At 45.7% G+C, this 27,013-nt stretch overlaps 1 protein-coding gene across 2 annotated transcripts in view; it reads left to right on the top strand.

Moving 5' to 3' along the window:
* The window catches only part of LOC144784686 (ATP-dependent translocase ABCB1-like), a 1,804,387-nt gene that overhangs the window by 731,682 nt on the left and 1,045,692 nt on the right, over nt 1-27,013 (top strand). Inside the window, exon 13 of one of the 2 annotated variants that reach the window (XM_078663636.1) lies at nt 17,059-17,262. The exons of the other annotated variant lie outside the window; for it this stretch is intronic. Coding sequence (XP_078519762.1) covers nt 17,059-17,262 — 204 coding nt within the window. The remainder of the gene's footprint in view (nt 1-17,058; nt 17,263-27,013) is intronic. 2 annotated transcript variants of the gene reach the window in all.

Genomic DNA, 27,013 nt, shown 5'->3' with positions numbered 1-27,013 from the left:
CTCTGCTAAATGTCTTTATTTGGGTTTTAAGAGGTCTGAGTTCTATTGCATTGTTGCATAGTCCTTCTTGTTCTTCTGTAGGCGTTTCGAATGTGATGAGCCTCTTTGTTAGGACCTCTGTACTGGTAGCAAACCTTGGTGTTCTGCTACTTATTGGGAGTCCACTTGGCCTACTGTTTGTTATCGGCCACATGTTGTGGTTTTACCAGGTCGATGGATACAACTCTGTTCTCCTTTTTTCCAGCAATTGGCGGTAGTACAACTGATCTTGTCCCGTTGACAGACAAGACAGGAACTGCTTTTCTGTAAGAAGGCCCAAATTCCTTCTTTACCGCGATCTTCTCCCTGACTAGATCCCCGACTTTTGGAATCCAGACAGGTCTTGCTGGGACAGGTGGTGATTCTTCAGTGGTTGTTGGCTGTTGTTTCAACTGTATGTTGCTCAGGTCTTTTCTTGTTTTGTTTAAGTCCTGCAAAATAGCCAAACGGTCTTTGACATCAAAGCTTTTTTCTATTACCACTGAAGTCTGACTATCAAGGTCAGAGATCAACATCCTAGTTCCGAATAATAATTCGTACGGACTGAATCCCTTCAGAGAATTTCTTGGCAAGTTATTTAGACTACGTTGGACACTTATTAGATGTTTGACCCACCCAGTTCCCGAACCTAATACCTTTGCCGTTATAGATTGCTTTATGTCACGGTTTTTTCTTTCAACAATTCCGTTCCCCTCAGGGTGAAATGGACAAGAGTACCGCAATTGCACGCCCATGCTGACCATGGCCTCCTTATAAGCCCTAGAGCTAAAAGCAGGACCATTGTCCGAATGCAGCATGCCAATTGCGTATGTGCCGATAAAGACTCGCAAATCTTTTATAATGCTTAGGCAGGGTGGCCTCAGCGCTGAACAGCTTGCTGAACCCCCTGCTCAATCTATCATTGAGCTCAGGGGTGGTTCCACGACAATGGAAACACGCACTCATTCTGCCGCTGATTAAGAAGCCTCTGCTCGATCCCCTGCAATGGGCTAACTACAGACCGATCTCCCTCCTCCCTGCTCTGGCGAAGGTGTTGGAGAAACATGTTCAGCATACTCTGACCACCTTTATTGAGAACAACAAACTGCTGCATGACTCCCAGTCTGGCTTTCGTGCGAACTACAGCACGGAGACAGCGCTGGTAGAGGTAACCGACGCCATCAGGGAGACGCTCGACCATGGGGGAAAGGCTATGTTGGTCATGTTGGACCTATCGGCGGCGTTCGACACCGTCCCACACGCAGGTCTCCTCTCAAGACTCTGGGAGATTGGTCTGCGTGGGACGGTGCTGGACTGGTTTCAATCCTTTCTTGCCGACCGCCGACAGGTGATCTGGGCTCCGCCGTTCTCGGCCGAAATGCCTTCGCTGGAGGTGGGGGTGCCTCAAGGTTCTATCCTGAGCCCCACCATTTTTAACATATATATGGCCCCTCTAGCGGAGGTAGCGGAGGCGTTTGGGGCCCGGGTCATCTCATACGCTGATGACACCCAGCTTTTGTTCACCTGCAGGAAGGGAGAGGTCTTCAACGGCGGCAGAATCAAGGACTGTCTGAGCGCAGTCTTTGCGTGGTTTCAGCGGCACAGCCTGAAATGCAACTCAGACAAGTCTGAGCTGCTCTTTTTCGGCTGTGCCCCCGACCCGGGCTGGAAGACATGGTGGCCCCAGGACATGTTCCCCCCAGAGAAACCATCTTCTCAGGTAAAAAATCTTGGAGTGGTGTTTGACGAGGATCTCTCTTTCCGTCCACACATTCTGGGATTAACAGGGAAATGTTTCAGCATCCTCAAGATGCTTAGGAAATTCCTTCCTCTGCTTTCACTGCAGTATCGTAGGAATGTAGTCCAGGCGCTTGTGGGATCCCGCCTGGACTATGCAAATGCACTTTTTGCAGGCCTACCTAAGTATCTGCTATCTAGACTGCAGATTGTCCAGAATTCGGCGGCCAGAGCTATCTATGGCCTGCCCAGGAGAGCCAGTGCTTCTGCGCTCCTGGCTAGGCCGCACTGGCTGCCAATTTCTGGGAGAATCAGATTTAAACTCCTCACTTTGGCGTTTAAAGCCCTTCATGCGATGGGACCTAACTATTTGAGGAAGCGAATTGCTTTCTATGTGCCACGGAGGTCGCTGCGGTCGGCGGACCTGGCCAAAATGGAGGTGCCTGTGGTCAAACGTGTCCGGATGGGAGGTCGTTCCTTTCAACACGTGACAGCATGCTTGTGGAACGAGCTCCCACTTCCTCTCCGGAAAGCGAACAACCTCCTGGCTTTCAGGAAGGAGTTGAAGACTCTGCTCTTCACCAAATAATCCGCTGTGACTGTAGTGTGTATGCCTGTGGTTTCTTGTTTCTCTGGGCCTCTTTGCTAAAGCGCCGGGACACCCTTTTGGGGTAGCCGTGCGCTCAAAAAGTGCGGCTTAACATTAACATTAACATTAACATTATAACAGTTCTGGCGTCAGCCGTTCGCTGGGGCCACATCCATATGAATCTCGTGCATGAATCCACTGCGACCAAGATATATTTATAGTTACCATCCCTTTGTAAGGGACCGCAGTGGTCTAGATAAACACAGGCTAATGGTTTATCCGAGATTAGAAGGGGCGTCTGTGCTGGACGTCTCACCGTTGATACTTTCATTTTTTGACATATTTCACATGCTAGAACATAGTTCCTTGTTTGTCTTCTCATTTGTGGCCACCAGTATCTCTGTTTTAATAATGATACTGTGGCTGAGACGCCAGCATGAATAGAAGCAAGCCCTTCGTGTGCCGTTATTATTAGTCCTAACCTATGTTCCATGTTTGGAATTGCCCTATCCCCCACTCCAGGGATTCGAGCAAAAGGAACATTGTTTGCATCAGTTATGTATGAGTTTTTTACTGGAAAGCCTTTAGGGAGTGGTTCTATCGAATCCTTTTCTGAAGTGCTGACAGCTTGTAATATTTCGCTGTCTATTTTTGTTTTTGACCGGGTGACGGCAGCTACGGAAGCCGTTTGCACAGCTGCCTTCGCGGCCTCATCGGCCAATGAATTCCCTGCAACGTGAACGCCATCACGTTGATGACTCAGTGTATGTATCACGCGAGTCTTTGGTAGTTCTTTTTGTAAAAGAGCTACTTGTTCCCAGAGCATTTTATGCTTGATTGTGCCACCTTTCGCATCCTTGAAACCGTTCTGAAGCCAGATCTGCAAGTATTCATTATAAGACTGAACGCAATAATACGAATCGCACACTATGAGTGTGGGGAATTCTCGATCGGTATTTTCAAGCGCCATCTTGAATGCTAGTAGTTCAGCTCGCTGAGCTGTACAATCTCCTAGGGATTGTGTTTTAGTGAGGGTTGGTTTAAATTTCCCTTCGTGCCAACGACCTTTAACAATCGTGCACGCAGCACTGTAAGCTTGTTTACCCCCTACTGCGGGTTGTGCTGATCCGTCTGTATATATTATACAGCCGTATTGGTCTAGAGGCAGAATTTCGGTCGGCGGAGGACATTCAAATTCATATTGGAGAAATTCTTGTGTTTTTAAGTAAGGATCAAATTCGTACACCACGTCTGTTGCAGCAAGAGAGTTAGCCCATTGTATCCATCTCGGATGGAGTGCTTTAGCATTTGGAATGCTTGCCTTTGTTACCGCCTCTAGGGCTGGTATCGGTGTCACGATTATTATTCGTTTACCTTGTGCCAGGGCTCGTTCTTTTGCTATAGCTGTCTGTGTCGCTGTAAGAATTTTTTCCGTTGGGCTAAATTTCATTTCAGCCTTAGTGTACAAGTGTGATTTGAATGCAATTGGTACCTTTTCTCCCTCATTAGAGGTCAGGTACGTGAATCCGCATCTCCCTGGGATGACTCGAATCACAAGATTGCGTGTGTTATCACGTGTTTCTAATTTTGTTTTAATTAGCATGTCTGTTTGTAAGGATCTCAAAATTTCTGTGTGTGTTTGAGTCCAACTGGATCTTTTAAAGTCTGGTTTAATTAGATCATAAAGGGGTTTGACCCTTTCTGCGTAATTTGCAATGTATGTTCTTCCGAAATTTAGGAAGCCTAGAATTGACTGTAGGTTTTTTAGTGTTTTAGGAGCTTGGATTACGGCACATTTCTCTAGGAAATTGTCTGCCAGGCTTTTACCTTCACTTGATAACTCATATCCTAAGAATAGGACCGTCAGATGGGCAATTCTGGACTTTTTGAAGTTGAATTTGTAACCCTCTGCAGCGAACCCAAGTATTATGGTGTTCACTCTTTTCAAGTGAGTCTCCAAGTCATCATCTGTTAGGTAAATGTCATCAACATAAGATAATGCTTCATCATCATATAGTTGTAGTAATTCTGTTACTCTCGCTGAGAATACCCCCGGGCTGTTCTTGTACCCCTGGGCTAACCGACAGAATTGTTTTTGAGTGCCATTTACTGAGAATGCAGTTAAATATCTGCTCTCCGGTGCTATGTTTTGACAAAAGAATCCATTGGAAATGTCCAAGGTAGTTTTGTATTTTTTGCGCACTATGTTATTCATTAGTGCAGCACTGTGTGAGTTTTGCACTGCAAAGGTTTTGCAACATGTGTTAAGGTGTCGGTAATCCAAAACTAGACGGTACGAATTGTCTGGTTTGGAGACCGGAAACAAAGGATTGTTCATTTGTGAGGTGCAAGTTTCAATCACCCCCTGGTATTTTAGCTGATCTAGTATTTCATTTACTTGTTTTTTAGCTTCTTGCTTAATTGGGTACTGCCTTTGTGCAGTTGGTTGTGATTTTAACTGGATTTTGTGAGGAGGAGAATCCTCATCCCATCCTACATGATTTTTATATAAAGCAGGTGCTAAGGCCACTGCCCACTTTCTAGCAAGTGTGTATTTTTTATGAATCGTTATTTGATTCGAGAAGGCAGGCATAATTACTTCTTCGCCATGAGGGCACTCCCTGACAAACTCTGGTGGCCAGTCTTTTTCAGCTAGAAGGATGTCATAGCCTTTGGAGATGTTATCCCAAAATAGTCCCCTTATTTTCCTAGTCTTATCTCCCTCTATACGTAATGTTATCTCGTATATCTTGTGGGGCTTGCTAACTCTGGTGTCTGCAGTTTCCACTTGAAGGTATTCATTCGTGTCCACTGTCTCCAGATGATTCATAAGGACTTTGCGAGCTATGCTCACCTCTGCTGCGCTGTCTAGCATTGTCTGAGCCCACTCTCCGTTTTTCAGTTGTGTCCTCAGTATTCTCGGCATTGTTAACTACCTTGATACTGGCTACCTTCTTTTTTGGAAATTGTAATTTCTTTTTTAGCTGAGCAGGTTCCTTGTCTTTGGACTTGGCGTGCTCTTCTGATCGTCCTCTTCTTTCCGATTTCTGCGAGGAATTCTGAAAAGATTGAGAGGGACGTGTATCAATGTCTTGATATCTATCAGGTTTTTTAATATTATCCCTATTTCTAAGGTTATATCTATTCCCAGAGGGGTCACTCTGTGGTGACCTCTGTCTTTGGTTTGGAGATTTCTCTCTTCGCCTCGGAGACCTTCCTCTGGACTGGAATTTCTTTTCTTTAGGATTGGATTGTTTATTTCCATCCCAGTTCTTTTTTGGTGAATTATTATTATTAAAAAATATTTTTTCTGGCTTGTAGTCAGTTGCGGTTTTACTGGTATTCCACCTAGACTATCTCTGCCTAGTTCTTCATAGGATTTTTCTATGATTCTGGCAATTTCAGCTGGTTGGTCTGCTATATCTGTCTCTTTTAACCTCTGGCGGATCGCCACGTTTGCTGCTTCACCTTTTATGTTGGCTAATAATATAGCCGAGACCTGCTTGAAGTCTTTTAGTAATTTCATACCAAGAGTTAAAGCAGGTTTTGGACCGTATTCTTCTTGAATTTGTTTTAGCACATCTGGTATTACCGAAATGGATGGAACACCATGCGTTTTTGTGTAGATGGAAGCAAAGACTGTACCCCAAGTGTCACAGTCCTCAATGTGTGGTGCGATTCCCATTGGGAGACATATAGTCAGAATCCTGTGTTTTTCTAATGGGGTGGTGTCAGGAAACACCGCCTCTATTTGGGTGATTTTCTGTGCCAACCAGAATGGTATTTGTTCCCGTTTAGCTGGAACTTTACCTAGGCAGGATTGGATGTTCTGTGGTGTAATTTTATTTGTGTTCCCCTGGTGAGGGGTCAGCTGTGGAAGTTTAATCGCTGGCTGAATTGTTGAAGTCCGCATTACATACTGAACTAATTGTCTATGAATTTTTAGTAGTTGTTTTAGCTGTATTAACAGCTCTGCTGTAGACATTCCTTCGATGTCTGGATGTGGTGTGTATCCGGCTAAGACCGGCCACGTTGCTCCTGGTCTTCCTAAAGGACCGAGCCTTGTAATGTGATTGTTATGTTTTAGGGCGCCATCAAATAAGAGCAAATGCTCTTGGAATTTGAGTGGTACTTCCACCTCCTCGAAAGGAGTGTACGTTTCAGGAGGTTCCTCTACTTTGTAATAGTGGAAGTACTTTGTTACAGCATTTGCTGCCGGAAAATGTATCCATGAATAGTATACCTCTGTCTGCCGATATTCGTGTGCCTCGATTACGAATATGACTGTGCCACCTCTAGGTGTCAGTCCATTTTCTATAAGTTTTAAGGTTATAGATCTCCTTTTAATGACCGGAATGAGTGTTATATTCGGGTCTGCTGCTTGCATGGTAGCATCAGCATCTGCGAGTTCAGTTGCTAATCTAACTGCCTCTCTTTCATCATCACTCTCTGCCATTTTACAGACAGGATGGTATTATGTTTGTTTGCAGATCAGGTTTCTTTATCGAAACAGAGATTAGATGCACAATATTTTGGAACTGTTTATCCTTCAACGTTGACTATACCAAGAACCTTACATAGGAGTTCCCTCCTGCAAGGTTTTGGAGGATATTACCTTTCACCCACTCCAGACGTCTTTGGAGTATTTGGGAAAAGGGGTCTGAGTGAGAAAGCACGACTGAGTTACTCTAAATGTCTTACGTTAGTTTTATCGCCCTTTCCAAACACGTTGGGCGCCATGTAGTGTAGCTCCTATTTTCCCAATAGGCTCTGCGCATTGGAATAGTACCTACAGCAGTAAAGGCCTAGGCCAGACGTTAACTAGGTCTACTACTGTCGATACTAGACTTAATTTTTGGGTTTGCCAGCTAAGCTCAGAGTTCGCTAGAAACTTTCTCGAATGTTCAAGGAAGGATTAACTTCCCTGATTAGACAAGAAGGGATTTAGTTTCTGACAACCATAGACCATGACAACTTTGCTCTCCCCTAATCAAGAGTCAATCTCAAGAGTCGTGTGAGCACAAGGCAATTATTTTACTCAGTCAGTACGTGCATTCTTAGTCTCATCAGAATGTAGAGAAAAGGAAGAGACGGGCGTGTTCAATAAAAAGTGTTATTTATTGATCAGTCTCTTTTCTCGTACAAGAGAAATGGATCGATATTATTGCAATACTTATAGTTAAGTAAAGTGCATACATTAGAAGCAATAGTATAAAATAATACTGTAAAAACATTGATATGGTTTCTGAGCCATATGATGTTTAAAATGATTAAAATATATTTACATACACATATACATTTGACTAAACGTACTCAACTGGTGTTTCTAAATACGCCTACCCCGTGTACCTGACCTAAGTCTAATGCGTGGGCGGGAATAGAAAGTTACAGTTTAAGTTAAGTTTGTTTTTGCCAAGTGAATAACTAAAGAATTCTCTGTGAGGGGTTATTCAGTTCTGTACCTGGAAGTTAGGATGAATGAGGAATGGTATCTCTTTCTCTGCTCTCGATATTCCAGGCTGCCTGCGAGGGCTGCCCAGAAGCGCCGGTGCTGGGTCTCTCGGCTTGAGATAGCAGCGCGTCTCTCAGCGCGTCAGGAAGGCGGGGCTGCTGCCAGCGGGGTCTGCTTCTGCTCTCGGCTTCGGCAAGTATGGCTGCTCCGTCTTGTCACCACGCGTGTGTTTGCATAGGGCAAGGTCGGCAATATTTATACCTTAAAGGTGCCGAGATTGACGTAAGGATGGACATAGATACGTCAATAAAGATGTCATACGACTTGCTCGTTAGCACATTCTTTACTAAAGTTCTCTGTGAAATCAAAACAATGGCCGCACGGATTTTCCAGGTTGTCATAGGTTTGATTTGTTATGAGAACGTCGTATGCCTTATCAGGGGCTGGAGGAATGTCGCTTGTCTAATTAGATCTCAAGCGTTATGACCTAATCAGATAACACGTTCCTGTGCCGGAGTGTGACTGCGTCAGATAACGGTATCTGCATCATGGGGGTTTTCTTGCCTCATGGGCTGACTGTTAGTTAACTTGATAGTTAGTTTAACCAGAATAGGGTCAGGAATAGGGGGACTGATTCAGAACCTATAGAAATACACGACACTATGTTGCCCCCAATGTCAGCATGATTCACACTCGCAGTCAAATCAGGACTCAGCATACAATTCTTCTTTCAACCAACCCTAGCGCAGTTTCCATCTATCAACCAATCAAAGCTCAGGCTTGCACTGCTCGTTTAACCAATGCTAGCACAGCCTTTTTGTGACGTCAGTATTGCTCCTCACTACTGACCCTCCCTTTACAATCTGCTCCCTTCTCAGGCCCGCTGCTTCGACTAATCCCAGCGCGCCTCTTTGTGACGTCAGTTCAACACCTGCGACTGACCCTTCCTTCACAAGGTAATACGAAATCTTATTCCTTAATAAAAATGTGTTAGTAACAACATAAAAACATTCGCTACTCTGTCTGTTTCACTAAATCAGGATAGATTATAACTTATTCCAGAATTCCTTTTACTTCAAGTAAAACCCCTGTTTACCCTTCACTCAAGCTCAGAGGAACCTGTTACTTCTTCAGTGTCACCCATGTTGGGAAATGAGACCTAAGTTTCACCAGCGAACCCCTTTTGCTATCAATCGCACTCTACTTTCGCATGATATAGTCCCTAATACAACACTGTCAGCCCTCCGTAGCTTCTCGGTGTTACGACTACAGACGAGTAACCTCCTGCAGTGTGGCCTCTATCACCACCCTCTATTCCATTCCCGGGATGCCCAGGCAACCACTGTACCTGTGCTTCTAGACAACATAAAACAAGACACTAACTCCTTAGTTAAACATAAATCAATAGTCAAAACTTATCACCAAACTAGTCAATAATAACCATAACTCTGATACAAGAAAACGGATCCAGTGGTTCAACAGCAACAGATACTCCACTACCATATACTCACCTAGGCCCATAAACTCACAGTGCGTAAAACTGCTGGGGTCAAGTTTTTAATTTCCACAGTGTTCAGGATTAGTTAAATACTCCTAACTTAATTTCCACAGTGTTCGGGATTAGTTAAATACTCCTAACTAACCTTTCACTGATCAAAAAGTTCTTTCCTCTGGTCAATGGACCATTAGTTGAACTAGTTGATGGTGAAAATAACATAAACTAACTGTTATTTTATTCAATGTAAATAACCACAGACTCAGGAAAGTTTTAAATCTTTAACGAAATGAATGCATGTGGAACCATTCCAAAATACATTGCAGTCACCTTTATTTATAGGAGAGAAAATTCGATTCATAAACACCAAGCATATACTTCGGACTCATACAATGATTAATGCTCAGAAAGGGAGAGAGCAGAGAGAAAAGAACATCAACAAATAACAGGGAAAATATAGTAACCAAGGATGGTGTGATAGACCAACCGCATTAGCCTTAGCCAGGAGATAGTTAATATTTTCCATACTATCAGGTTATTTTAAGTATGGCACTTGGATAATCCCTAATAAACATATTTTTTGTCTAAGTAGTCATTTTTAAATCTTCACACACTTGAGCACTGCACTTCACTAGAGTACATATGGTTTGAACATCCACCTTGGCATGAGTCGTTTAGGAGCACGAGTTCAGGTACCCAGCGGGGTAAGGTGGCTCAGGGCTGTGTTCCTAGACCTTAATCTCCTTGAGCTCCAGATGACGAAGCTCCGCCAATAAGGGTGGGCTGATGGACTCTTGAATCTAGCCAGGTGTTGGGCAAACTATTAGAATTAGGCCTTTACATTTTTGCAGCATTTCAGCCGTTCCCAGTTCCTTTTAGATTTGACTGGGCATCTCTTTATTAGTTGTGTGAACTGTGATTGGGGAGTAGAGGTGTTTCAGTCTATAATTAATTCCCCCGAGACCCTTATCTAAACTATATTTCCGTGATAGACCAACCCCCTGGCCAAAGGGGTGGTAAGGGTCCCCCGGGATAGGTCAGGACACAAATACTTCAGGACAGGATTCAGGACAGGCTAGATGACCTCTCTAGAATACCGACGATTGCGTCGCACCCCTCTCTTACACTCTCTTCCTCCTCGAGATTCTTCCACGATCTTCTGATCTAACCCAATTAAGTGGTCTATTTGGATGGCGGTCGGAAAATCACTCTGACCGCCATGGTAGCGGGAAAAAAACACCTGCTAGGACCCCGGTCCAATTAGTAGGCTCTGCTGTCAACATACAACCACGGCGGTCGGATCGCGTCATTTAACATTGCGGCGGATGCAGCTGCCAGCAGCACCGTCACGATGTCCAAAAAAGCATGTCCTGCATGTCTCTGCACTGCGTGGAAGGCACTGCACTGTGCATGCCACCAGGTACAGGGACATGTTTGGGGGTACCATAGGTACCCCCAGTGCATCCACACACACCCCCAACACATTGGGGGCCCACAATGGACCCCCAGAGACATTCTCTGCATGCCTTTCTAGGGCAGTCCCATTGCCGCGGAAAGGCTGGCTACCGTCTGCATCATAATCATGCCGGCGGAGCCTGGCCCTGCACCGGCACCATTGTTGCAGTCCAGTTCCGCCCGCTAGGCTGGTTTGCAGATTGCAACCGGCTAATGGGACCGGCAGTTTTCCGGGTTGCGATCATGGGCAGATGACCGCTGCTGGTCCGGCGGTTGCTACCACCGGCCTGGCAGCGGCCACCCGTCCACCATCCTAATAGACCCCTAAAGTAGGATAGAAAGTTCTGCTTCAAGTTTTGCATTCTATTCTTCATCAGCATCTCATAGCATCTCATGGCATCTCTCCCAGCATCAGAATCTCCCTCTCCAAACTCTCTACGTTCAGTTCTCTGCATTCATCAATTCGTCATCTAACTAACTTAACTAAAGCTATCTCAATTATACCTTTCATTCATCATGTACCACCCACTAAAGTTTCTATCTCATACAAATACTAACTATGATTGGTCAGGCAAGGGGGAAGCTCCATCACACTATGCTTACAAGTCATTAATATATTTTCAACTATTGTTTGCAAACCCATCCCCTTTATTTGTATTCATAATTTTAGTTCACACATGCATTCATATTTTATTTGCAACATTTTTATAACAGTCTGAATGAGAGTCCACATCGTTGAACTTTTCACCATCCATTCCCAGGGTATAACACTTGCGACCTTGGCTCCCGTTCAACATCCAAGTCATCATTCCGGTTTAACTTTTAGTGGACATGCACAGTCTTCCCTTTACACAGCTTACTTCAGTTATACAAGAGAGGCCCAAATACGCACTAGTGATAAAGTCAAAAGACAGATGTTACTTTTACAAATAAAAGGGTCACACTGTATACCACCCACCTCTGCTCTATCCCAGTTTATTCATCTATGTCTTTTCCCGCATTAGCATTAGTAAAAACCACTCAATTTAGTTCAATCAAGCAGATGCAATGCACGCAAGTCTTCAAGACTCCATTTTAGTGTCTTCTGCTCATGCACAAGAATTTCCCTCCAAGCGACAGCCCGTCATACTGCGTAGAAGCAGTCGACGCATGCGCACAACAGTTTCCCCTTTTAGAACGGTATTAGTCAGTTTTTATTGTTATCGGCATTAGTACACACATAAGCAAGATTCACTAACCCGCGTATTCATGTGGTGTGCATTCGTTTTACACTAACACATTTTTAATAACTTGTTAGTGAGTTAAAGTAGTGGATTGCTTCTGAGCTAGTCTATTTTCTACGAGTCCTTGCTCCATCAATACCATTGTGGCCCCTCTCATTGAGCTCAACTTTACGAAGCAGCCTAAGGAGGTCATCTGGACCATAGGATGCCAAAAGGCCTTTGACATTCTAATGAGGCTTTGTGCTCAGCACCTGTCCTGAATACATCTGACTATGGAAAGGAGTTATTTGTCCAAACAGATGCTTCTGAACATGGGATTGGGGCATTGTTGTCACAAACAAATGATGAGGGTTAGACTCACCCAGTAGCCTATATCAGCAGGAGACTCCTCAGAGCAGTGTTGGACTGCCATTGAGAGGAAAGCCTTTGCTGTGGTTTAGTCCGTGAAGAACCTGAGACCATACTTGTTTGGGACTCAATTCAAGGTTCAAACTGACCACTGGCCTCACAGATGACTGATGCAGATGAGAGTAGAAAACCTCAAGTTATTGAGGTGGTCCATTTCCCTGCAGGGTATGGATTTTGTAGTGGAACCCAGACCTGGGACTAAGAATGTCAACGCAGATGGCCTTTCCATATTTTTCCATTTAGATGATTAGAAATACTAGGGTATAGGTTAGTTGCTCATTGGCTTTTATCTGTTGGGTCGGGGTCATGTAGGAAAGTATCAGTTTTGTATGGTCACCCTCACAAATTCTTCCCCAGTGGTGATGCTTATGACTCTGAAAGTGCACTGGAAGCCAGGCCCCAGTGCTAGTGCTAGTGCTGTAAGTAGATTGATAACCGCACTTGAAAAAGACTTTAACCCTCCTTATAAGTCCCTGGTAAGCCGTACCAGTATTACCTAGGGCATGGGAGTTAAAGGGGTCACAAGGGTTTACGGCACTGATTGTGCCACTCTGAGTGACCCAAGTAAAGTGATGACATTAAGCCTCCCATTGCAGAATGCGGGAGCAGTGCAAACTGCTCTAACTCCACTTTGCCCTCACCATAAGTGGCACTATTTTTAATATAGGTCAGTTACCCCTAATGTAGGCCTCCTGAACTCAAGAGTCAGGGAGCATTATATTAAAAGTGTGGGCATTGTAGTGGAAGCCTATATGTCCGTATTGTAGCGTCCTTCTATTAAGGGCTACTTTAAGTGGTCATGGGGCCATAGGAAAACATGTGATGGCACCTGGTCTCCTCGAGATTGCCAGCTCCATTATGGTCAAACTTAAAAGTGTTATGGTTGGTGCCAAACAACTTGTCTTATCACATCATGTTTTCCCAAAGCCAGATTTAATGTGACATGGACCCAGGTGGTTACCTTAATGGTTGCCCACTTGGTTGCCCCAGCCATTCCTGTGACCTGAATGACAGCCTGCAGCTGCTGCCACCAAGACAGGAATCTGACCCCCTGCCAGAAGGTGTGAACACTCCCAGGAGTCAGAACGTAGTCCTGCCTGAAAAAGAGGTGTGACCTCCCTCTGTGACAGGATGGCTAGTGAAGTGGCACATCGAGGCGGTGAGCTTCAAACCTTCCACCACCTCTGATATGCAACTAGGCTGCCTCCCATTGGTGGAAACAGCTAACCCCCTGCCCCCAGGTGTATTTGCACCCCAGCAGGCAGGAGGCAGACATCACCAGAAGGCTAGCCACAGCCCTAGCGTGCGTTACCTTTCTGTACAGCCAAGGATGGGTTATGCCATTTTTCAAAGTGGCAGAATAGACAGTTCTGGGTGGAAAAGGTGGTGGATTAGCCACTGGGGCTATTAGTCTATTCCCTACTTGCTTCCACACCACTAATGCCCCTACATCTAGGGTTTAATGGGCACCCCTGGCACTAGAGCCTCAGATCTGCTTGACCTGTATTCAAGGACAAAGAAAAGACCTGAATCTGCAACTTCAGGGTGAGCACAAAGCAAAGGCGCAATAACCTGCACTTGTGGAAACCACGCTGGAATTGCACAACTGCAATTCGTTTGGAACCAGAGACCGGTTCAAATGAAAGGAGAGCCACTCTTCAAGCCAAAGGCAACTCCAGAACTCCCTTGGACTAGAGACACGAATCATTTGCAGTCAGCAGGTAAAGAAAGCTCTTGGAGTCACTGGCCATCGGGCCTGCCAAGGGATCGTCCAAAATTAAAGGGTTTAGTGCATTGTGGGAAAGGTAGTACTGACCTCCAACAAGTTTCAGGAGGCTACCATTATCCCCATGACTCCAGGATGTCCAAGTAACCGTAAGCTGCGTTTTCAACTGCCAACGCTTGTTGATGGGCAGTCAGGCTACCGCTACCATCATTCAATGCTGCACCTCGAGGGAATCCCATAGCATCCTTAGCCATCCACCTTAGTGGCCAAGTTGTTGCGATTTTCATCTCATTTCTCACAGTGGCATAATGAAAGTTAAGGGGGCCCCTGCAAGGTTCATGGAGGGGCCCCCTCTCCAGATTTTATCCAGAACTCTCAGGCCTGAATACTGTGCTGAGGGGGCCTCCTGCGGCGAGGAGGCCCCCTGCACCGCTGAGGCTGGGGACGCTTGTGTTATGCCACTGATTTCTCACCAGCACCATCCAAGCAGCAAAAACCTAATGCGCGGCTTCCGCTTTCAGCACCAGGGACAGCCAGGACAACTCTGCACACTGGCCCTATGAGCCAGCTAAAAATCAACTGACTGTCACAGCCTGACCCTGGGACCTGCATCACCTTACCCACTAGTGGGTTCCACTGGACTCGGCCTGCAAGTCGCCACGTGTCACTAGTGTGTTTTCCCATTGACTGCAGTATTATAATTTTGCAAGAGTTAACTGCACTGATTTATTTCTGCTTTAAAAATTCATAGTTCCAGTTATACTCAGCTGATGAATGTCTTCATTTTGATGTTTAAGATTGTGCACAAATCTGCTCTATCTTTATAAATTAGTTATGGAATTATTTTTAGTTGTGTCATCTACTCATCGTTATGTTGGTGCTCCGAAATTCTTAACACATGTTACTCTAATAAAACCTGACTCCTCTGTGCCACACTACCAGAGCTGATCTAGAGATTTAGTAGTGTGAATCCAAACGACTTATTGCATAGTGAAGCCTAACCAGCCTCACTACAAAATATCCCACTTTCGCACAGGTACTTAGAAAGGGGGTAAAGCCCTTACCAATTGGGGTTACCATTTCACATGTATCATATTTGAGGGAGAGAGCACTGGTATTGGGTCCTGGATAGCATGCTTCAATGCATTTTCAGAGTCATAACCATCATCAGTGGGGAAAAAAGTGTGAGGGTGACCATATAAAAAGGGCATTTTCCTACACTGACCAACTCTTGATTTAAGTCTAACTGTATGTGACATGTCATGTTACATTATATAATTCTACTGTGCAGTTCAACAACTTTGGACTCTGTTTACAGATCTATTTATGTCTCCATTTACACTTGACAGCTATCTACAGAAAAGTACCTGGGAGAATTACACATAATTAACCTCAGTTGTAAAGCTCATGGAAGGGGTGGGGAGTGGGCGGATCAAGGTTCGGTTTGCCTTGTACACTTGGGAACACTGACTATCTTCCAAGTTCTTGTCGCTCACAAATCCCTATTTAGCCCGTTCCCATCCTTGATGCCTTTCGAGTTTTACTCAAGCGAAGGTCTGAACTCTCCATCCAAGGTTAAAATGGGAATGGATCACCCCCAATTTTTTAAGAAATGTAGGGGAACAGATGCCTCTACAGAAAACTATTTTTTCCACTTGAAGGGAAAAAAACAGAACAAAATGTGAATTTTGGAATGAGACTGCCTTTCTACAATGCCGACTTTGCCGTGTGAAAAGTGTTCTAGGGCAACATGCCCATGGAATGGGCAAGAACAATTCCATCTGTGATTCCACCACCACACCTTATAGTGTTGTTTAGCTACATAGTTTGGATGCCCTCTATTATATTGTATGCTCATTCAGGATTTACCACAAATCTTACGAAAATCAACTATCAATGAGTAGAACAGCTTAGAAGAGATTGGAAAACATTCAAAGGAAAATGAGCAATATAGAGGATCCCAAGTATACACATGAACAAAGCCATACATTCAAGGTGTTTATCCAGCAAAAGAGGATTGAATGAAGAAGTCAGAACCACTCAGGATCCGACAATGACAAATAAATGGATGAAAAAGGAATTCAGAAAACATGGGATATTCCTTAAAAACCGTCCAAGGGTATTGGCTATGCTCCATTGCCCTATAGGGTGATAACCTTGGTGCACTAATTAAATAGAACCATAAAATGTTCCAAATATTTAAAACAGCGGTGTCCATTAGGAACAGGCTGAGACTTCATATCAACTACAAGAAGTCCAAATCAGTACCAGCAGAAAGGATACACTGTCTGGGTGCAATACCAAGTATCAACAGTTGCAAAACACTCTTTGATTGGTTTCCCATTCTACCTTGCTACATTTCATATACTTACACATTGTTCCTCAGACACGACTTGTAGTGGTGGGCCTTTTGCCAGGGGGCAATTCTTTCCTGGACAGCCTTAAGCATTTATTTGCGTCAATAGAAACTCTATCAGAAACTGGTACGATCACTTCCTCCGCCACATCACCTAATTACTATTCCCACACATCATCCTTCTCTCCTTCACCCATTTTTGAATGCCACATCTATTTCGTCGTCCACTCAAGTATTTATTCTTCAGACTATGATCTGAATCAATCATCCTTTCACTGCCTCACCACATACACCACTGCTTCTCACACACCGTCTTCTCACTACCTTTTCCCCAAAATCTACCTTTATTCCTGAACACTGATCTTGCTCCATTCATTCATTCAGCCATGCACCCAATTACTCACTCATCTATTCACTCAGTCCTGTGATTTTTCCAACCATTAAATCATTCTCACGTTCATCTACTCACTCATACAGACAATGAAGAGGAAACTCTTTCAGTTTTAAGGCAGACCTATTCGATTTGCCAATGTTTGTGTTATAGGTATTGTAATTTAAGCAGTGTAACTTATTGAATGGCTGCTTTTAATATTTTGTAGATTACTCTGGATGGACAAGATATTCGAACACTGAATGTGAAGTGGCTGAGAGAGAACATTGGAGTTGTGAGCCAGGAACCCGTCCTGTTCAGTACAACAATTGCAGAGAACATTCGATATGGCAGACAAGATGTAACTGAGTCTGAAATTCAACAGGCTGCAATGGAAGCCAATGCTTACGACTTCATTTCCAATCTCCCAGAAGTAAGAGGCTGAATTGTTGTGCACAATGTGTTGTGGTAGCCATATTAGAAATGGTGGGAATATCGGGACTCTACCAGATTGAAACAATTCGTAAATCGAATCATACATTAGGGAAAAGTCAGGTTTCTCCTGAAATTAATGAAATTGTTCATGACAGGTTTCTTTTTTTCCTCACTCTATAGTCATATGTGAAATAGTACAGGTGAATAAAATCAACATTTATGGGTTTTATATGCTGCAGGATACGCTTAACAGTGACAACGTTCTTCTTTATGCATGTTGCACAGTGGAGCATCACACAAGGGATGTGATGAGTCATATTATAACTCAACACACAGAATAGCATTGGTCAGGTTTGGAACATGAGATGATGCTTGTTTCCATACAGGGAAGACCTGGCTTGGCAGTTTAGGCTGGAGTGTACCCATGAGGCATAGGGTCAAGACTGATTTGCTTATTTCTCATTCTGAACTGGGGTTGCAAAGTGAGCTAAAGAACGACAATGGATTCAACCCAGATCTGTGACTGGGGGTGAGTGTCTGAAAAGTTTCAGTGCTCCGTCCATCATCTCCTTGTGTTTGCTTTGTTTACCCTGAGTTGACGTGGGTCCCTTGCTCACTTTGCCACTAAATTTAAGCTAGCCTGGCTGATGAGTGGTGCTACCACGAAACCGGTCCTAGGATGCTTGTTTCTGGCCCAAGGAAGACAAGGCTTGGCAGTTTGGGCTGGACTGTTCACATGAGGAACAGGATCAAGACTGATTTGCATATAGCTGGGTCTGAACTGAGGTTGCAAGTGAGCTAAAGAACGATGATGGATTCAACCCAGATCTGTGACTGGGGTTGAGTATCTGGAAAGTTTCAGTGCTTCGTCCATTCCATAAGGGATGACTTACAATTGTTTTTATATTTTCTTTTGTACTCATAATTTCACATACACTTTGATTTAATCTCAGGGTTTTTTAAATAATATTCTAAGAATCATAAGCAATCATTACTATAGCTTCACTTTAACTCCTACAAATTTCGTGATTATATACATAAACCAATGGAACATATTACCAACATTTCAAATAAGTGGTACTGCTGATACTATAACCCACAAGACAAAATGTGTGAATGTGTCACCGGAACCTCGAGGTGGAAATATGAGATGTGTTACCATTTCTATTACATATGTTTCACTTTAGAAAGACAGTACTCATCACATTTGTGGATCATTAGAGTGCATGGCAATTACAGCCCCTAAAGGCATCACAGATGGAATCACAGGATTAAGCATATACAACCAGGCACCCTAGCAGGAATGTCTGGCAACAGTTCCCCACTTTGCTTATGTCACGTTACACAGGTACTTCACATTACACATGTGACCTTCAGTTCCTCTGAAAGAAATAACATTAGTAAATGCACTACTGGTGCAATTACACCTCTCCACCTCCAGGGGATGCCCTTCTCCACACATTCCTAGCTCAGTCCTTCATCCCTTGGTGCACTTCTCAATACACCCCCAGCTGTAAAACAAAAGTTCCAGCCCAGGATGTGTTAAAGTGCTGGCTGAGGCCTTGAGGGGTTATTCTTATCAAATCCCCATGAGACTTAGGGAGGGACTTCAATTTGTTGTCCTGGGGAGACTGCGTTGCTCCTGCAGCTCCCCCGGCACCTTTGCAAACACCTCTTGGTGACCCCGTCCTCCTGGGGCCACCACACGTAGAAAAACAGCGGTTTTCCCTTGCAGGCCGGTCCGAGCGAGGCTCTCCTGCTTTATGAATAGTATAACAGCGGCTCTCCCGCTGCATTGGGGAGAGCCTCGATGTCTGCCTCCAGCCATGTCCTCCCACCAGTGGGGGGCGTGATCCTAGGTGAGTTTTGGCGGCTCAGGGAGCCCACCCCGGCCACTCAGCCCGGGTCTTGCTTCTCTTTCGGGGGCCCGATCCCACCCAAGCACCCTGCATGGCCAGCTCCGCTCTTCCGGTTTTCGGGGTGCCGGTCCCACCCGGGACCCCACATGCCTTCACGTTGGAGAACCACCTGGGGAGCCCACCCCCGGTGGCTCCTGCCAGCTCCCCGCACAGCCAGCACCCTCGTGTGCTGCTGCGGGAGCTAGCTCCCATTTCTGGTCTGCCTGCTCTTTCGGGCAGATACGGAGGCTTGCGCTGGTCCTGCCGGCCTCGGGAGACTGTGACGGCACTACCCCTCCTCCTGGCAGCCCCGGGGAGTGTGACAGCACTTCCCTGTCCTCCATCCGCACTTTGAGGGCCTGGAGATGGGGTCCCAGGCCACGGGGAGCATGACGGCGCTCCCCGGCTTGCCTTCTGTGGGGGCCAGGGTGGGATCCTGGTACCCTGTGACCACCTCTTTATGCTCCCCACCTCCTCTTCCTTGCATGGGGCCCAGAGTTGGGATCCCAGGCCCCCCTTCTTCACAGGGAGCGTTACGGCGAACCCCTGGCTTCGCTTTCAGCGGGGGACAGGGTGGGCTCCTGGCACCCCGTGGGGGAACCTTAATGGGGAGCGCGGCAGCACCCCCGACTTCCATCTTCGTGGGGGCGCGTCCGCCCCCCCGCCTTCAGCTGGCCCAGAGTAGGAATCCCAGGCCCGTATGTCATCATCTTCACGGGGAGTGCGGCGGCGCTCCCCGTCTTAGCTTCTGTTTGGGGCAGCCCCTGGGACCTAGCCCACCCCGAGGGCACATTCAGGACTGGCGGCGGAGCCCCACGTGCTTCGTCGTCGGTCTTCTTGGAGGACAAATGTCATCTACCTTCTGGGGGCCATATCTAAGCCTCCAGGGTACCAATCTGCACCATTTTTGCCTCCTCTTCCACCTGGTGGCGCTCCCCAGCCACTGGAAGCACTCTCCTTTGCCCTCTGGGTCTCACAGATGGTGGATTCAGCAGGGACCTGCCTTCACTGGCTCCCAGCGCCAGCCTTTTGCCCGGCTCCTCTCCTGGGCCTCTGTTCTCCCTGCTCAGAGGCCCCTGCTTCTGCACACTGATCCTGGTCTCTTCTCCTGACACTGTTCAGGATCCTGGGACAGTCAGGGGGTTCCTCCTTCCAACTGCCCTTTGCGCCAGACTCCAGCACCCTCTGCCTCAGCAGACCACACCCAAGAGAGAGCTTCCTGTCCTGTGCAAACACTTTTTAAAGTTTGGTGAGGTGGCTGGAAGGAAGTCTCTGTTTGTCCTATCAAACAGCGACGCAACACTTCACTGCCTCTGCTCCCCCCTTCCTGCCCAGACCTCTGGGTTGGTTCACGATGGCGTCGTCCAGGGGTATCCTGCCACATGGTCTCGTAAGCCCCTCCCCCGCGCTGCCTTCTCCCTTGTGCAGCCAGGTGCCAGCTGCTGATGCATGAGCCTGTAGCTCCACCCATCTTCTCTCCTTTGCTCTTGGAAGGAAGGTCATTAATCTAGCCTGCTGGGGTCAGCCCCCAGCCAGGCCCTGGTTATGAGCTGACTCAGAGAAATATAACATTTCTGGATGACCCAAAAGCAGTACAAATATGACTTTGGACTCGGCACAATACTTCTTCTCACATAGGTTACGGTGGACTTTGGTGCGTGTCTGGAATTTGTAGCCCATGTGCTCTCTAACCTCATAAGAGAATAATGGAATAAACACTGTAAAGCACACTGACCTTCCCTCGCCTGTTTCTTCCCACTGTGTAAAGCCTATTCCCTATCACCACCCAATTCTACATAAGTCCTGCCACACCATTCACTTTGTATCTGTTCCTGGGCTGCGCCCACCAGGAATCTCCCCTGCCCAGCCTGTACATGTGTGCACAAGCATGTACACATGTGTCTACATGTAACCAGTAACCGGTGCCCCTTACTCCAGCTGTAGAGCAGCAGCCTAGTCAAACTAGGGGAACACCAGTAAAATCCACATGCAGTCTCTTTCATCATAAGTTCACTGTGGGTGAGTCCCAACTTATGAGGTTCTCTCACAATAAAAGCTCAACAAATAGGTGCTCAAAAAGCAAAAAATCCGGGTGGCCCAGAGTGTCAGAACCACCTTCTAACATCAGATATTTAAACTCATGGCTTATTCTACCCCCCCAAATATCGATGTTCCAACACATCACCTCGGTTTTAGTAGTGTTAGCTAAGTACCCCAACAGGGATACAAATTCTTCTAACAGAGCTTCAAACCTTGGTATTGCTACCGCCGGATTGTCAGTATATAGCAGCAAGTCATCTGCGTATAGAGCGACCTTGCTGCTATATTGATAAGATTTAAAGGGCATAATCAGATCGTCAGCTCTCATTGCTTGTACCAAGGGTTCTATGTAAATGTTAAATAATAGAGGTGAAAGGGTACAACCCATATCTTGTTCCTCCTAGAATTTTAAAGCTAGACGTTAAAATCCCATTCAGTAAAGTTTTAGCAGAAGCCCCTTTATAGCAATTTTCCAGCGTCTGGATAAAAATGGGCCCAAAGCCCATCGAGCTTAATACTTCCCAGAGATATAACCAGCAGACTCTGTCGAACGCCTTGGCCTCATCCAGTGCCACCACGGCCAAGGGTTCAGATCAAGCTGTGGCCAGATCTACATTACCTATTAATTGCTGCGTTTGTTCTTGAATATATCTTTTGGAAATAAATCCCTTCTAGTCTGCATTAATCAGCTGGGGGCAATTTTAACCAGGCTCCCGGCTAGAAAGCTCATAAAGATTTTATAGTCAGCATTAAGCAGGGAGATTGGTCTATAGGAATCCGCCCTTAAGGGATCCTTTGCAGGTTTCAAAATAAGCACTATAGTTGCATCTTTCCATGACCTGGGTATCTTGCCCGCTGACTGATAGACTGAGTTGAATAGAATACTCATATTTGGGAGACGTTCTTCCATCAGAATTTTATAACCCTCGCTGGGGAAGGCATCTGTGCCTGCTACTTTATTATTTTTACATTTCCCAATTTGCTCTCTAATCTCACCCTCAGTGATTGGGGCATCTAAACTTTCACGACTTTCAGCTGTTAACGTTGATAAGGATTTCTCCCTCAACCATGTTTTGAGGATCTCAGTATTTGGTATAGTGTTCGCCTCAGAGAATAATGAAAGCAGCCGGGCTTGCATATCCACCAATCTACTTGATGTCTCCCCACTCTCGTTTATTATTAATTCATTAATATGTTTTTTTGCACGATCTGCTCTGGCTTTCCATGCCTAGAGCGCTCCTGCCTACTCTCCATATTCGAAGTTCTGTATATTATTCATCAGCCACTGTGCCTTACATTTCTGATTGAGCCTAACCCTATACTCCTGATGGGCATTTTCCAGATCCCTCCGAACTTGTAACACTCTTTGAGGTACCCCCTGATTTAACTGAACCCTTTCTGCCTCTAATTGGGAGATTTCATCCTCCAACATTCGTAGCTCTTTTGATTCCTCCCTATTCTTGAAGCAAGTACGACTATGTAAAAAAAACTCTCAAGTATGCTTTGAAGGCATCCCACACAAAATCCATAAACGTTGATCAGATATTCACTGAGAAGTAGTCTAGGGATGCACATTTAAGATCCCTTGCAATCTCTGGATCAGTCAGCATAGACCTTTTAAGTGTCCATCTGGGTCTTAAGTTGTACCGGATCCCTGCTAAATCAAAAGCTACAGGGAGGGGCATGATCCGATATATGGCTATGCAGAATGGCTATTGATGTCATATTATCTACACTAGGCCTGTCAATCAGAACATAATTAATTCTAGAAGTGTGACCATGTTTCTTACTGTGGAAGGTAAAGCCCTGTTTGTTACCCATCTTTGCTCTCCACAGATCCGAAAGCTCCAGGTCATGTATCATATTGTTTAAAGCTTGATGCACCCGAGGCGCCCCTACATAATGGCTCTGATTAGATCTATTCTTTAGGGGGTCAAGAAGGGCATTAAAATCTCCTCCGATAATTATAGGGGAGACATCTTCATCAAATTTGATTGTAACTTACATATATATGTGGGGTCATCGGTGTTAGGACCATAGAAGGACACACATATTTAATCGGATCCTCCAAAGTCTAATTTAGCTACGATCCATCTCCCTGTTTGGTCAGTTTTAATTGATTTGATAGTGCTGCCCGCCCCCCTTTTTATCAATATGGCCATCCCTTTACAGTGAACTGTCTGTTCTGAGGTGCAAAAATATTTTACCCAAGAATACCTTGCGAATATAGTGTGACTCTCTAGGTGGCTCAAATGTGTTTCCTGAATTAGACATATATGAGCTGGACTATGCTCTAAGTATTTCTTCACTATTCTTTGTCTGTGAGGGCATCTTAAACCGTTTACATTCCACAAGAGGAATTGTATATCGCTAACACCCATTTCGAAGTCTCAGCTATTAACGGGGGCCTTCCCAATGTATACAGGAAAACCCAGAGCAGACAGCCTAACATTAAAGGTTTGATTGAGGATTTTTTTGAATTTTTTCCCACTGCTCCCCACCCCATGCTCACCTCAACTACCAACCCCCCTTCCACCCTGTGCCACTCCTACCCCTTGGGGAACCCTCCCTTCTATTAGGCTATAAGCCTATTCGGCCTCAGTCTCTCGGGATAAAAAAAAAGAAATGTTTAGACTTTGCATTTTCATTTTCCAGGTCTCTCTAATTTGTCAGGGCCTCCCTTAATTTGACTTTACTCCTCCCCTATACCCCTGCACCCTTCTTGATTTTATCGATAAGGGCATCTACCTCCTCAACCGAACGATGGATGTACATATGGTTGTTCCACATGGTACGAAGTGATGCCGGAAACTTCAATTGTGCCCTAGCCCCCAGCTTATTCAGTTCCTCCATTAATTTGCCCATCTCCCACTGTTTCGATGCAGTGGTATGACATATGTCAGACCTGATAGTAAATGGAAAAGAGTTAGAGAGGGAATTACATGTTAATGTACCTTCCTTAAGTGCTGTTGAAAAAATTGTCTCTTTAACAGTATACGTGTGAACATTTATCAGGATTTTTCAGGGCTTCTGTTTTGCTGGGTTTCTTTTATAGGGATCCCGATGCACCCGTTGTACCTCTTGAGCAAGATCTATATTAGGGGAATTTTTTTAACTGTCTCTTTTGATAAAGATATCACGAATCCCCTGATATCAGTGCCTTCAAGTGTTTCAAGAACATTGATCAATCTCAGATTATTCCTCCTTGCGTGGTTTTCCAAACGCCTTAGATCATCCTTCATTTCCCTATTCTGGCTCACTAACTTGGCCATTTCTGTTGAGGAGCTATTAATTGCCTCTTTGATTTTTGGTATTTCCTGCTCTAGAACATCTGTTCTTAACGATACCTCTTGCAGATTTTGAGCTGGTACTACACATGGTGCTTGGTTGCCGCTTGGTTGGACTCGGAGACTGTGAATCTATTCCCCATCTCGTCCTTAAATACTAAAAGGACATCAGACAAAGACCCTGGGCTCGATGTAGGAAGATGTTGGGGAGATGTTACTTGATTCATTGGGTCTGGGCTAAAACGGTTTGAAATAGTAACCGTAGGGTGAACAGATATTTGATGGCTCCCAGAGACCTCTGAAAGTGCCTCTGCTGCTCTAACCCCGACAAGAAGTGTAGCGGGGAATTGTGCTTCTCCCAGTGGTGTGGTTTACGTAGCCAACGTCGCATTCTGGGGTTGATTCAATTCCATCTCGCTAGTATTAATGGAACAGCCACCTTCCTTGTTAGAAACCCGGGTTGTGGGAGCAGACAGAACTTGATAATATGACTTTAGTGAGGGTGTTACCTTTACTTTAGGGGGCAATACTCCCTTATCTCTGCCTCTCCCTCTATCTTTAATACATGTAGAGGTCTCAATGTTAGCACCCTTTTCCCCTCCACCCTTTTTCTGTGTATTTAACACCTTTACCGCAGTTGTAGGGAGAGAGTCTCGGGTAGTCGGTCCAATATTTGTACTGGGGGAGAGCTGAGTGGACCTTATTCTAAGAACACACTTTGGATGTGGAGGCACCTACTCCTTGCAGAGCTTCACTTTGCTCCATAAAGTAAGGAGTCCCCCTTCGTCCTCCTAATTTCCAGGCAACAGCAAGAATCTCACCCTGTTGTGTCCGATACACGCTACAGGGAAGGAAGGACCCGGGTTGCCAAAAACGTCCTTACCTTCCTTCCCCGTGTCTGCCTCAGCCTCGGGGTCCAACTGACCCCTTCACACCCTACCTAACAGTCTTCCTCTCCTGCTGCGTTCCAATCACGTCCTGGCTCTACTAAGAGATAGTCTCTGGTGCTGACCCTGCCTCCTGAAGCCCGGACTTGGAAGCATGCAGTTCCACTTTGACGCCACTCTCAAACCGCGCCCTCCCATGGCGATGCTCGGAGTGCTGGTGTTCCTCCCCGGAGCTCTGGAGGCATTCGCCATGCCGTGGCCAAGGTAAAAGAAGTCAGGATGCACAGGGGAGAAAAACAGAGAAAAGAGGTACAAAGAATGAATAAGGAGAGGGAGGGGAGGCAAAAAAATTACTCCGGGTTCGTTGCGTGAAATCCCATTAGGGAGACTGGGGATGGTGCCCGAGGAGACATTCAGCCGCGGCCGCTTAGCTGACGGCCGCCATGTTCCCCAACATAATTCCCACCACAAACAACAAAAAACTCTGAAGTGTCGATCAATCAGGATTTATAAAGTGTGACAAATCACCTGTGAGTTTTTAAAGGCATTGGAGTCGTTAGCTGCCTCGCAGAGCTCAGTTGATTCGAACAACCAGGTCTTGAGTCCTTCCTGAATTCCTGGAGTGATGCAGTCTTCCTAAGGCACAGGGGAAGGTTGTTCCAGGCTTTGGCTGCCAGGTGAGAGAAGAAGGGTCCTCCGCTGTTGACTCAGTGAATTCGGGGGGTGTCTACAAGAAAGAGGGATGCTGATCGCAAGTGTCGGGTTGGTTGGTGGAAGGTCATTCGTCTGTTGATGTATGCTGGTCCTTCATTGGGGAGGACTTCATATGCGTGGGTCAGCATTTTGAACTTGTATTACTTCTGGATCGGGAGACAGTGTAGCTTCTTGAGGTGTGGGTAGATGGGAGTCCGTCTTGGGAGGTCAAGGATGAGGCTTGTTGCTGAGTTTTCAATAGTCTGTACTATCTTCAAGAGGCATGGGGTCATTCTTAGGTAGAGTGCGTTCCCCTAATCCAGCCTACTGGCGATGAGGGCCTGAGTAACGGTCCTTCTGGTGTTGGTTGGGAGCTACCTGAAAAATCATTCAGAGCATGAGCAAGGTGTGGAGGCAGAAGGACAAGACTGCATTTACCTAGTTATGCATGAATAACCTGCTATACAAGATAATTTAACATTGCTGGCGTGGTGTGTCGTTCCATGGTGAGGTGAGGTTCCCAAAGATGAGGACTTCCGTCTTATCTGTGTTGAGGTTGAGACAGTTGTCCTTCATCCTGTCAGTGACGTTCATCAAACATCTGTGGAAGTTGGCTCTGGTGGTGGAGAATAAGCTGGGTGCAGTTGGCTCAGTAAATGATGGTGGGTCCATGCAGTTTGGCAGAGTTGCTCATGAGGTCATGTATGTCCATCTGCATCCATCTGCAGGTGAACTGGTTAAAGGAATCAGGTGCCTTGAGTACAGGTACTGTACCCATGACTTCCTTAGCCTGTGAAGCCTAGCAAGGCACTCACTTCTGTCTGGGCGTTAGGTGGTTACAAGTCCATGATAGTTTCATTATTGGCTTGAAGGGGCTGCACTTTGCCCTCACCTACCATGTGACCCAGGTACGCTACGGAACCCTGCCTAACCTGGCACTTACC

This window comes from Lissotriton helveticus, chromosome 10, assembly GCF_964261635.1.
Source record: "Lissotriton helveticus chromosome 10, aLisHel1.1, whole genome shotgun sequence".
Taxonomy (NCBI): domain Eukaryota; kingdom Metazoa; phylum Chordata; class Amphibia; order Caudata; family Salamandridae; genus Lissotriton; species Lissotriton helveticus.
Note: the sequence above shows the minus strand (reverse complement) of the source record. Positions and strands in the feature narration are given on the sequence as shown.